Genomic DNA, 13289 nt, shown 5'->3' with positions numbered 1-13289 from the left:
GTCAAAACGGTGCGTAGGATCATTCTAAATATGTTTTTATCGATACGACGACGGTGTTATCATGAAAAAATAACTCGCAATTTTTTATAGATCCTAGCTGGAGTATGAAATTCGTCAAAATGTTATATACACCCTTTGCTTTGTACTGTATGTCTCACATGTGTGAGCGAGATGGAGATAAAATTTCCCCTATTTTTTGACAAGGGCTTATGGTTCTCGCTATAGGAGTGAGTGGATAGCTTTCCGCATTCTTCTCCTTTTAATGTTTTGCATCTAGACCGTTTGTTTTGTTGTGGAGTAAAGGGTGTATAAAACAATCTGTGTGAGGATAATGGCTTGCCAGATACTTCCAGAAAAATGCGGGACGTTTCACGAAAAAAAGCGGGACATTTAAGAAAATTAAAAAAAAAAAGTTTAATTGCTTAGCCAAACTTAAACGTTTACCATCAGCATAACTTGTTCATAAAAAGTACAATAAGTACAGTTTTTAACGCAGATGGATTTTGCTCAGTTTTTCTTACGTATCTTCTATTTTGAGTGATTTTTGCCTTATGCACCGTTTTTTCCACGGTTCTCGCAAATTAACATTTTTGTGTAATTTTCATAAAAATTAGTTTGTTTGGTAAAAACAAATTGTTCAAAAGCTTGAAAACATAAAGAAAAATTCCATCTTTATATACTTAGGACAATTGAGTCGAAAAAGGTGGTGGTCCAGGCAGAAAAAGCCTGATTAGAAATTAAGGTAAAACCCCGCTCCCGCAAGGGTTTAACACAGAAATGTCATCGGAACAGAAACGCGACACAACGGTTAGAGAGACTTAAAAAGACTGGAATTTATTTTACTGTATCATACAGAGTTGTTTAAAGTTTGCTGACGCAGCTTCGTCGCTGCGCCCTCCAGTTGTTTCAGGCGTCGCGCATTCCTGCGCCAACGCCAGACGATGACGATGATGATCGCCGCGATGATGAACAGGGCGTCCACAGAGTAGCCCACAATGTTGTGAGTGGAGATGTTATTCTCCACGGCGACTTCGGGTGGCGATTCCCTTGTAAACGGCCACATCTCGAATTGCGTCTCAGGTTTCTGGCTGCTATTCACGAAATGAATGCAACATTGTTGCTGCTGGGTTGGCTGGGTGCGCGAGCTCGGTCGTTGAGTCCGCGCCATCGTTGATAGCACATTTTGTGCTGACAAATTTGATGTTTGTTATTTCGACCACAGTTTGGTCTTACTGTTTCCTATTTTCCTTCGCGGCAAGTAGCACATTAAGTGCTGACGTACCACTTCGGATGTTGTGGTAACTTCTGCAGCTATGCAGGGTTACCTTAACCGCTCCATTTTCTCCCCCCTTTGGAGCGAAGTCTGTCGCTCCAAACATTGCTACTCATAGCCAGGGGTGGTGGGTCTTCTTCGTTTTCAGGTACTGGCCCTTGCTCGCGTACTTCATGGTGTGGTTTATTCACTATTTCTGAAGAATCAAATTGAGATGGTTCGACTGATTCGCCTACTTGACTTTCGGTAATGTCGATGGGCAGTGGTGCCAAAGCCCGAACATTTCGTGTGTAGATACCTGAAGCTGTGCGTATCGTTGCTACCCGCACAACTCCATCCTTTCCGGGTTTGGTGTGAGTTACGATTCCCATGGGCCACTTTGCCACGGGGTTGTTATCGTCTCCAATCAATACGATTTGACCTGGCTTCAAGTTAGGTTGCCTTTTTGTCCACTTGAAGATACAGCGCAAATGCTGCAAATATTCATTTTGCCATCTACGCCAGAATTGTGCGGTTTGGCGTTGAATGCGCTTCCAGCGCATAACTAAGTTTTGCTGTTCTAAGTGGCTTGCCGGGATGGGTATAGTAGTCATGGCTCTTCCTATTAGGAAGTGCCCTGGTGTTAAAGGTTCCGGAGCTCCGGCGTCGGAGAAAATTGAGGTCAGCGGACGTGAATTCATTATCGCTGATACTTGGTAGAACACCGTCTGAATCTCCAATATATTAAAGCTGGATCCACGAGCGGCTGCGGTGAAGAGTCTTTTGGCCACTTTTATGTTGGCCTCCCACAGACCTCCGAAATTAGGGCTTCTCGGAGGGATGAAGGAAAAGCGTATTCCTTCCTCAGCTGCTATCCCTATGAGTTCGTTTTGGAACAACTCCGAGTTATATACTTTGCTCAGTTCTGCAAGTTCGCGGCTGGCTCCGACGAAGTTGCGGCCGTTGTCGGAGTATATCACCTCCGGTGTACCACGCACTGATACAAACCGTATCAAGGCGGCTAAGAAGGCCCCGGTGGATTGATCCTCCACCACCTCGATATGCACTGCTTTGGTCGAAAAGCACACAAACAGGCAGGCGTAAACGGTAAGCCTCATTTTCGCCCGCTGACTTGGCAGCACTTGGAACGGCCCGCACAAGTCTACGCCAGTATGAGTGAACGCTGTAGAGGGATTCACTCTGGGCCGTGGAAGCTGGCCCATCATTTGCTCGAATCTGCGAGGCCTTGCCCGTACGCAGAGTACGCATTTTTGAAGGACGGATTGGGTTGTTTTCCGCAATCCCTTCATCCAATAGCTTCGTTGAAATTCGGCCAAGACTATTTCCAGACCGGCGTGGTTATTGGAGCGATGTAGATGCACAAGGATGATTCGTGCAAACGGATGCTCCCTCGGAATGAATATTGGATGTCGCTGTTCTTCAGGCAAGTCTGCTAAGTTTAACCTGCCTGTTACTCGAATGAGGCCACCTGCCAGCATAGGATTGAGGTGCTGCAGGGGGCCCTGCTTTGTAGGAATGCCGTGTAAACCGATGCTCTTCAGCTCTTGTCCTAGGCAGACGGATTGCATATTTTTGATGACTAGATGTAGTCCTGCTTCCAGCTCTTCAACAGTTAGAGGGCCGGTCATGGTTTGTAGGAGTTGTTCAGAATTAATAGAACTTGTAGCTTTTGCCTTAAAATTGCTTATGGCGCGCTGTATTAAGGCGAAATGCCTTCTGGTCCTTCGGAAAGAATTGCAGTACTTGTAACTCTGGATATAATCTTCTGGGTCAGGATCATGCAGAGTGTGGTCGATGGTCGGCGCTTGCTGAATTGCGCATACTTGAATTTCTGGATGTACCTCTAGTGCATACGGGGTGGCATGCAGCCACAGCTGCTTCTTGGTGGTCAACAGTTTCCTCACTGAGATTCCTCTGGAGATCACATCCGCTGGGTTCTGGTCGGTGGGGATGTACCTCCAGCTCATCTTGTTTGTTAATTGTTGAATGATTTTCACACGATTTCGAACATACACCTCGGCGTGTTGATCGTTTGCGTGTATCCAGGACAACACTACTTGCGAGTCGCACCAGTAGTGAACCTTGTTAATGTGTTGTGGTATGATGCCGATCACGCGGCTCATCAACTCTGCCAACAATTTGGCTCCAATTAATTCCTTTCGAGGAAGAGTGAGGTCCTTCATCGGGACTACACGCGACTTTGCACAAAGCAGGTTCATGGACTTGTTACCTTGCGTGTCTATGGCAAAGGCATAAATTGCGCCTCCATAAGCGCGAATAGAAGCGTCCGAGAAACCGTGCAGCTCCAAGTGTGCTACGTTACTCGGGATGGCTTGACGCGGGAACTCTAGTTCCGCCAACTTCGGCAGCGTTTTCTTCAGTTGCTGCCATTCGTGCAAAGTTTCTGGTGGGATCTGGTCCTCCCAACCGAGCTTGGTTTTCCACAAGCTCTGCAGCAATATTTTTGCTGTAATGATGACCGGTTGCATTATGCCCAACGGATCATATAATCTGAGCACCTCCGAGGCTAGCTGCCTCTTGGTAATAGTTTGCTTGCTTGCATTGCGGTCCTCCACTAGGAATCGAAAGGTATCTCCGCGTGGAGACCAGGCCACGCCTAGGGTTTTAATCACATCGTGATTTCCGATGTTGATCTCCTTTTCGAGATCGTCGGCAGGTACATCTTCTATGATGCTGGCATCGTTGGATGCCCATTTCCGTAAGGGAAAGCCTCGCTGCAGAAGAGCGGCCTCCACGGCTTTTCGTTGACTCAGAAGACCTTCTGCTGAATTTCCCCCCATCATCAAATTGTCGACGTAGAAACATTTCTGAATAATATCAGCAATGCTCGGCTGATGCGATCGGATTTCTTCTCCGACTTGGTGTAGAGCGCGACATGCTAGGAATGAGGATGCCGCCTCGCCATAAGTCACTGTTTTGAGGCGATAAGCCTGAATCGCTTCCGAAGGATTATCCCTCCAGGCGATGCACTGGTACCACGAGTCCGTTTCGTGGACATGGACTTGCCGATACATCTTCGCGATGTCGGCCATTAGCACCTTGTCATGGCAGCGAAAGTCCAGGAGCAAATCGAATTGCTCCGTTTGGATCGCTGGTCCACTACGCAGCATGTCATTCAAGGAATGTCCATTTGATGCCTTAGCGCTTGCATCAAATACCACGCGAAGCTTGGTTGATGAAGAATCTGGCTTGATGACACATGAGTGTGGTATGAAGTAGCGGATTTTTTGATAATCCTTTGGTTCTACAACTTCCATATGATTTAATGTCAGATACTCTTTCAGGAACTCTCTGTATTGCTCGTATACTTCCGGAGTTCGCGTGAGTTTCCTTTCTAGCGAGAACAAGCGTCTTCTTGCTTGCTCGTAGGAATCACCCAGTTGAATGGGCTTGTCGTTGAAAGGGAGGCGCACAATATATTTGCCATCGGCCCCTATCTTGGTGTGCTGGAGGAAGTGCTCCTCGCATAGGTTTACCTGGTCAGAGGTGGACTTCGCTTCCGCAGAAGTTACCTCCTCCAAGGCCCAAAACCTCTTGAAGAGAATATCCAATTTCCCATCGGGGTCCTCTTCTTCTTGGATCTCATTTGTACTAACGGTGGCAACAGTCATTACTGCTTTCCGGGTTGACCGTAGCGAAACTAGTCCGCCAACAAGCCAGCCTAAGGCTGACTCCTGAAGATTCGGGCCATTTGTACATTGGATTTGTCTGGGGCTCAGAATCTGGAATAGTACTCGGGCACCGAGTATAATCTCGATGCCTCTTCTCTTGTAGAATGTGGGGTCCGCTAACTCAATGTTTGACGGAATACTCACATCCTTCGCTTCCAGCCGAATGCTGGGCTGGTCGTCTAAAAGGTGCGGAACCAAAACTAAACTTACCTCCATAGCGAAGCTTCCGCATCTGGAGGAGATTACGGTTGTAATCTTTCTGGAAGCATTGACCCTTCCGCCAATGCCAACAAGTTGCACGTCGCTCCGTGCGTACGGTAGTCCTAGAGTCTGCGCGGCTGCTTCCGTGATAGACTCCACCTGACTACCGGAGTCCAATAGGCACCTAACTCGATACCAGTCGGACGCACCTTTAATGTTGATCTCGGCTGTTGCCAAGAATACGTAACTGCCATGTAGTCAGTTGTTACTGCTGGTTGAGGCCACAACGGCTGGGTCAGCCGCCGGCTTCTTCTCTGGAACCGCATCCACTGGATGTAGCAATGTGTGGTGTGCTTCTCCGCATTCTGAACACCGCTTTTTGGATGAACACTTTTGGACGGAGTGTCCCCAAGACAAACAATTGAAACACCGACCGGCTCTTTTGGTCCTATCCCATCTTTGCGGTACAGGCAGCGCTTTGAATTCGGTGCAGTGCCAGATCGCGTGCCCTTTCTCACTGCACGCGAAACAGGATTGCGGTTGCGTTTTGATTTCCCTACGTTGGGGTTGGGTGATGGCAGCTGCTGCTACCGTCTTGGTGTTGCGCGATTTCGATTCGTCGATATCGGTTCGGCACGCTAATTGGTTGGCTCGCTTCTCCAACTCTTCCTTGAATTCTGTCCAAGTGTAGACACGAGGTATGTCTAATCTCTCCTCCAGCCTGGATGCGGTTTCCGAATCCAGACGGGATTTTGCTAGACTTACTAGCATTCCATTCGCAACACAGTCCAGTGTCGCTGTTTTATCCTTTTGTATCTGCTTTGCAGCGTGAACTGTAGTGTCCACGGCATCGATGAGGCTCATGATGGACTTAGCGCATGGCACATTTATTTTTTTAAATTTGATCAAGGCACTTGGAGAGAAATGCGAATTTGTCGGCATCTTCTCCAATCGTTACCATGCGCTTTTCAAAGCGCCCTTTGAATGTCAACCACTCCGTCGGCGAACCGTTGAAGTGGGGTAGCTCGATTCGGGGTAAATGATCCGCCCGACTCGTGCTTGGTGCCAGTGTCTGGTCGAGCAAGTTTTCACTCGGGCGCTGGTGATTTCTGGCAGCTTCCGCATGCTGTCTTTCCCAGCGGCCGAGTTTCACTTGAACGGCCATTACCTTAGTTAGTAACGGCCCTCTCCTTGCCGAGGGACCTGAGGCCCCTTCAATTTTCAGCAACACAGCTGTTGCTTGGTCGAAAAGAACACGCAAGGTGTCCCTTTGCACTGCAATTTCCTCCACTTCCGGAGGGTTAGCGTCGCTGCGCTGGTCAACCAGCACCGCGATCTCGTTGACGGACCCTTCTAGGGCAGTCAACTGCCGCATCCACACTTTACTTAGTTCTTCCTCGGCCATTGTTCTACACTAGGAATGCGAGTCACTTTTCAATTTACTGCTTTTTCTTTCGTTTAGCTCTCCCCCCGACGGGAGAAGCTACACAAGTCTCGCCGCGTTTGTTTTATTTATTTTCACGATGGTGCAGTGGCACCAAGGCACATAATCACACACTGATTTCACTTTCGTTGATTGGATTCTCCCCCCGACGGGAAACACTACGCGCGCAGCGAGCGAATTTTCAACTTTCTTCTTTGCACTAATCACACGGTTAGCCACACAGGTGCGTGTGAGCTCAATTAAAACATAGACGGCGGATTCAAAACGTTCCACTCTAGCCTCTCGCTGATTGATTCGGCTAACCTCACCAGTTCGTCAGTAAATCTTTTTTCGTAACCTCTTACAGCCGCAGCTCCGGCGGCTAAGTTGAACAGGTGTGAAACGATGATTGTAATGGCTGCGCCTTCTTCTCGCGATCGACACGGCCTAGCCCTTACAGACTCTTCGATTTCCACTAACTGAGCGTAGTACTTAGAGTACAACACGTCGTTGCACAAATTTTGATTCATTTCCACCAGTGGGAGACTTGCACTTTTGTTTTCACTTATGATTGCCTACACTTAGGTTACACTTTAGTTATCGTTGCCATTTTGGCACACCGAAACACTTTGAATGTTTTTTTTTTTTTTTTTTTTTTTTTTTTTTTTTTTTTTTTTTTTTTTTTTTTTTTTTTTTTTTTTTCAGTCCGTTCTCCCCCCGACGGGAGAATTTACAATTGATAGGCATCATTGCCTAAACCTGAAGTGATCGCACGTGCGATCACGTCGGGGTCACCAATGGTCCAGGCAGAAAAAGCCTGATTAGAAATTAAGGTAAAACCCCGCTCCCGCAAGGGTTTAACACAGAAATGTCATCGGAACAGAAACGCGACACAACGGTTAGAGAGACTTAAAAAGACTGGAATTTATTTTACTGTATCATACAGAGTTGTTTAAAGTTTGCTGACGCAGCTTCGTCGCTGCGCCCTCCAGTTGTTTCAGGCGTCGCGCATTCCTGCGCCAACGCCAGACGATGACGATGATGATCGCCGCGATGATGAACAGGGCGTCCACAGAGTAGCCCACAATGTTGTGAGTGGAGATGTTATTCTCCACGGCGACTTCGGGTGGCGATTCCCTTGTAAACGGCCACATCTCGAATTGCGTCTCAGGTTTCTGGCTGCTATTCACGAAATGAATGCAACATTGTTGCTGCTGGGTTGGCTGGGTGCGCGAGCTCGGTCGTTGAGTCCGCGCCATCGTTGATAGCACATTTTGTGCTGACAAATTTGATGTTTGTTATTTCGACCACAGTTTGGTCTTACTGTTTCCTATTTTCCTTCGCGGCAAGTAGCACATTAAGTGCTGACGTACCACTTCGGATGTTGTGGTAACTTCTGCAGCTATGCAGGGTTACCTTAACCGCTCCAGGTGGTGTATAATATTTGGAAATTTAACTAAGATTCCGGCGAAGAAGTTTATCTCTATACATAGTTCTATAATTTATAATTATCTGGAGGCAACTTTAACATTTTTTTTTCATACATTACGCGCTGCAAGAACACCTCAATCAGAATCATACTGTAATACTAAGAGCTTTAGATTTATTCTGTATTGTCTTATATAAGCTTTGAAAAGCTGCTTATTTTAAGAAAAAGTTGATTTGAAAGATTTTCTGTTCATCATAGAATTCAAATTGAGACAAAAGTTTGATTTTTTCCGGTGTCAGTCAGTTAACTTTGTAAAAGTTCTCCAAGAAAAAAAGCGGGACATTTTAAGGAAAAAGCGGGACAGCGGGACATTCAACAAAAAAGCGGGATATGTCCCGCTTTTGCGGGACGGATGGCAACCCTAGGATAATGTCATTTTATGGCTCTAATTTTTTTAGATCCTTTGCTCAAACTGCATTATAAATCTTACGAAAACTGAAAAACTAAAAACGGTTTTAGTGTTAAGTAGAACTTTGTCTTTTCTACCCTTTTCACATGTTGGTGCTGATATGTTGCACATGAGGATATATTTTTTGAATTTTTTTAAGATAATGACCACAAAAAATGTAAAAAAGTGATGTAAAACCCGTACTTTTCAACCAATGAATCGTCAAAATTGTTTAAGTCACACCAAGTAAATTTTGAAAAGAGGATTGAAAAGTTGACTTAATTTGACACATTTTTGCATCTTTAGATTGTCAAAATACGAAACACAGAGTTTTTTTTACGAATTTTCAAAGGTAGCTGCTTTTCGAACTTTTTGTCAATTTGCAATTTCCAAATTTTCTAGGACTTAAATTCAAGTCATTAAAGAAAAATTGTTTATAAAAAAAGTGAGCCAAGGCTTCAAAAAGATGACGAAATCTTTATCAAAATTGACACGAGTTGATAAGATGCTTGCGATCAACAAAATATAAGAGTGAGTAAGTAAGAGTGAGTAGGATACGAAATTGTATTCACGGCTTAATGAGTTCGAGTAAATCGGCTAGTATTAGTTATTAAGCTATTCGCACTAAATAAGTTCCATTTCTTAAAACCATTATTTAACAGATTCTGAGTAAGTCAGAGTTGAAAACATTTCTTTTAATAAATGGGTTCTGTGCAGAAATATCTTAAAAACGCATACAATCTGTTACTTTGTTGAAACACTCGCGAAAAAAACTCCAAAAGTCTACCAAATCATCAGCCGGCAGTTCATTCCAGTTCGTAACTAAGCCGGAAAACTAATTTCGGCGCAATGTTTTCTTAAATTATTCACCGTAAAATACGTCAACACCTTTCAGGGCTGACAGGACGACCTCGAGGAGAAACGTCAGCCAGCTGCACACACTCAGGCAGACCACCACCCCAAAAGAGAAGGAAGCAACCAACCAAACGCCGAAAACTAGCAGCAGAAAAAAAACGAGGAATCAACCCATAACTCAAAACAAATTTGCTTGGAATCAGTCCAATTTTTGGCCAACAGAGCTCCATCCGGGCATCCGGTATTTTTGGCCGGTTTCTCCATCCCATTTTGGGCTGCATTAGTAGGTACATTATTGGATGCATTTGTGTGTGTTGCAGGCTTTCGACCCGATGTAATAAGTAAGAACATATTTTACTCTTTAATGAGAATTTGGTTAGTGGGTTCAAAAATGTTAAAAGAAGAAAAAACTGCTCCTGAAGAAAGATTGAAACTACATTCCGGTCACCAATTCCAACTTTGTTTTACCTTCCACGGGAAGTTATTTGTCCTCTGACCTTTTGTCTGAACCATCACCTAAATGGAGTCAGAAAGAGGTTTGTGGTTTGGCATCTGTGGTTAACCGCACATCGCTCAAGTTTAGCATGGATGAATCATACAAAGTTGTGTCAACTATGGTGAACTGAAAGTGAATGTTTGTTTTTTTAATCAACTCCTTCTAAGGAAGAGGGAAACATACTTTGCAAACCCGAGATTCAAATATTGTTTTAGTTTCAAGATGATAGTCGTGAATGACATAAAAAAATTAAAAGGATTTGAATCAGAACCCAAATAATGTATCATTTAGATTCACGAAGGACTACAACATTCTTAATAATTCTGTTCCTCAGGCTGATTTTGAAAAAAATATGAAACAATAATCAAACAAACTGAACATGTCAACGGTTGTTCTCATATATGCCTAATGAGACGTGAAGTTACGCTCTTTGACAAAGTTGTTTATCGAAACATTTCAATTAAAAAATTGACACAAAACCTTAGCAGGCTCGTTTCTAAATAAGAAACATAAACGATATTTACTTTAAAGGACAAAATATCCAATTTTTCAATACAATCAAAAAAGTTAAAATTTACCCATGGACCAAAATATTAATTAAATTTATTAAAGATCATCAAAAAGTTATTTTACAATAAAAGTTAAATCCTAACCTCCGAAACGAAGTCCGAGAAGTTGTAAATTGTTTTAAAAGACTTAAAAAATAAACAACGATTTTCAAGTTTACATTTAAGAGAAAAAAATTGAAAATACTTAAATTAACAAAGAATAAGTTTATTCTTTTCAACTATAAAATATTTAGAAATTAAATTAAGAGATTAGGTCTGCAGTTCAAATCTAATTTATGTTCTACGCTCAAAACCTCGTTTAAAATTTGAAATTTTAGTTTGGAGCTTTGTTTCTGAATAATAAGCAATATAAAATAGAAGTCGAAGCAAGCCTTGCTCGGGATCGAACGTGTTTTTCAGTTGCTCGTGTTTTTTGTGTTTGTTCCTGGTTTAGGAAAATATGTTATGCCTATAAGTCAGTTTATTTATTTCAAAAACTGGAGATATCGTTGCTCATATTTCTCGTTTGTGCTTCAATTCCGAGGAGTGATAAGGAAATAATTGGTGCTTTTGGTGCGAGGCTGGTAAAAAAAATCTGCTTTTAAAAAGTGTTAAATTGAACGATTCATCCAAAGAATTTGAAAAAAACAAAGATTCGTTTCTACAGCGCCGTGCTACTCTTTATTTGGCAGTTAAAAGATACATACAAATAATAAATAAATTTGAGTTCAAATGAAAAATGGACATGATTTGCATATGCTCGGAACATCAACTTTGCACTTGTTAAATGCGTTTGAAATGGAGTTTGCTGGAAATGTGACTTTTTTTTGTAATGAATGATGAACAATCAGGAAGTTAAGCCATTCTAAGGAGACTAAATGGTTTAGAAACACGAAAGCCAAGCTGAGAAGACAAGGAAAGCGAACGAGAATTTGGATCAGAGATCGGGAGTATAAATTTCCGAATTTCCTGCATTCCGAAATATTCCCACAATGGATGAAAAGCTAAGCTCCATAAATTACGTAACGCAAAAAATGCACTTTTTTGACCCCCTCCCCTCCGTATGTCACAAATCGTAACGGTTTGACGTACCCCCCTATGAAAATTACGTAACGCTTATAATTAAACCCCCCCCCCCCATCTTTTCATGTTTTGAAACTGATTTTCGAAGGTAAAAAAAGATTTTAACATAAGGTTTTTCAACGTTCTTCGAATCGGAAAAAATATCTATCCAAATTGCTTCTTAGTACTCATTAATGATAACTCTCAGATAAAATAAATTGATTGTCTTATTACGAGTTGCTCTGTGCTTGTTAACTGATGATGTACCTTGTTTACTTTATTTTGTTCAAGGAGCATAACATGTCATGCAACATATACTCCAATTAGGAATATTCGTCGGAATAATCAAAATTGCATTTTTTAAATCAATTGAGAAAAAATAGAAAAATTTCCGTTTTGAGGTAGAATTGAGTTCTTGGGGGTAAATGTTTTCCAACGGATGCTCAATACACATTTTAAAGAGTTTATCTCAGAATCTTTGAAGAGGAAAGGTAACAATCCAGTTCCAATCAGTTTACAAATTTTAAAATAATTTTGGTTTGCATATCATTCTGCAAAATTTGCATGACATAAAAATGGCTGAGATTAAACTGAAAATTTTAAGGAAAAAATCGTTACGTAACGATGAGCATACCTCCCCCCCTCCCATATGTCACGATTCGTAACGCTCGATTTTACCCCCTCCCCCCCCCTTAAGAGCGTTACGTAATTTATGGATGCCCCCTAAGTACATATTTGACTTTTGCAAATATTACTTAAAAATATATGAGATGACATGAAGTTGGCAAACTGAAGTTTTTTTCTACCGACCTTCTTCATTCATTTTTAGACTGCTGCGATTGAATGTAAATTTTTGCTTATACGTGCTAACTTTAACACGAGTAATTGAAATGTGTAAGTAAATAAAGTAAATTTTCCTACTCTACAAATGGTATATTCGTCGAATTTGGCAATATAACATTTTTGATAGACCATATAGAAAAGATAAGCATGTTGAATAGTATTTGGTTTTCCCACGAAATCTTTTGAACGCATTGTTTAAAAAGATTTCATAGAGGTTTTAATCACGTTCTTTCTTTTTTAATCTATATTTCGTTTCAAGAGCGAGCATTCGCGCTATATCCAAGGTCGATGACCAGAAATGTGGTGCACAGAAATCCAAAATTCTAAGGTCCTACATTAAATAGAAATTCTAGTAATATTTTGATTATTTTACCCGAAAAATAAAGTTTCATTGGATTTTGCATAACATGAAAAAAAAACTCCATAACAATGTTAAAAATCGCCAGCCTTTGACCCGTATTTAAAAAAAACTGTCCGACATGCTGCTTAATATTCATTTTGGGCTCCTCCATTTTCCGGGGCGAAGCTTTCAGCAGCACATTTTCACTGGAGCATTATTCCAGCGGATAAAAACCATCTCATGATCACACGAGCAAGCGATTTGATGCTATCTATCTATCCATAAAGCGAAAGGAACACACGGAGACGACCGGGTATAATAATCTTTAGGAAACTGAACCCGAATCAACGGTGACACGGCCGAGAGCTGTTGAATGAAATAAACTTAACCAAACGAGGAGGAAAGGAACGGGAAAAAAAACAAAAACGACGGCGGTGGCGAAAATAGAACTTGACAACTTAACCCCCAGCTTGGGGAAAACCTTGTTTTGAGGAAACGAGGAGTATAGCTAAAGTGGCTTTCTCTACAATATCCTTTTATTTTTGGATCAGGGAAATTACTGGGAAAGGTACTTCTTTTTGAAATTTGGAGAATGTTCTAGTTTGAGCCAACTGAACATTCAAATCATGATAAGGACGTTATCCTGATCCACATACTGATATATGTAAAAATTTCAAAT

At 42.3% G+C, this 13289-nt stretch overlaps 1 protein-coding gene across 1 annotated transcript; it reads right to left on the bottom strand.

Moving 5' to 3' along the window:
• Positions 1-1326: 1326 nt before the first annotated feature.
• Positions 1327-6030, bottom strand: LOC129742047 (uncharacterized). The gene is made up of 2 exons (XM_055733892.1): positions 5436-6030; positions 1327-5393 (listed from the first exon to the last, which is right to left on the bottom strand). Exons 1-2 carry the CDS (start codon positions 6028-6030, stop codon positions 1327-1329), a joined length of 4662 nt encoding a protein of 1553 aa, XP_055589867.1.
• Positions 6031-13289: the final 7259 nt, after the last annotated feature.

Source organism: Uranotaenia lowii, chromosome 2 (assembly GCF_029784155.1).
Source record: "Uranotaenia lowii strain MFRU-FL chromosome 2, ASM2978415v1, whole genome shotgun sequence".
NCBI lineage: Eukaryota > Metazoa > Arthropoda > Insecta > Diptera > Culicidae > Uranotaenia > Uranotaenia lowii.
The sequence above is the reverse complement of the archived record's forward strand: the minus strand, read 5'-3'. Positions and strand labels throughout refer to the sequence as shown.

What these genes read in the sequence shown, in the direction of transcription:
- LOC129742047 (XM_055733892.1), bottom strand. Translation starts at nt 6,030, where the DNA reads ATGAGCCTCATCGATGCCGTGGACACTACAGTTCACGCTGCAAAGCAG. An exon ending in CGTTGTGGCCTCAACCAGCA is followed by an intron (nt 5,394 to 5,435) that starts GTAACAACTGAC and finishes TCTTGGCAACAG; the next exon opens with CCGAGATCAACATTAAAGGT.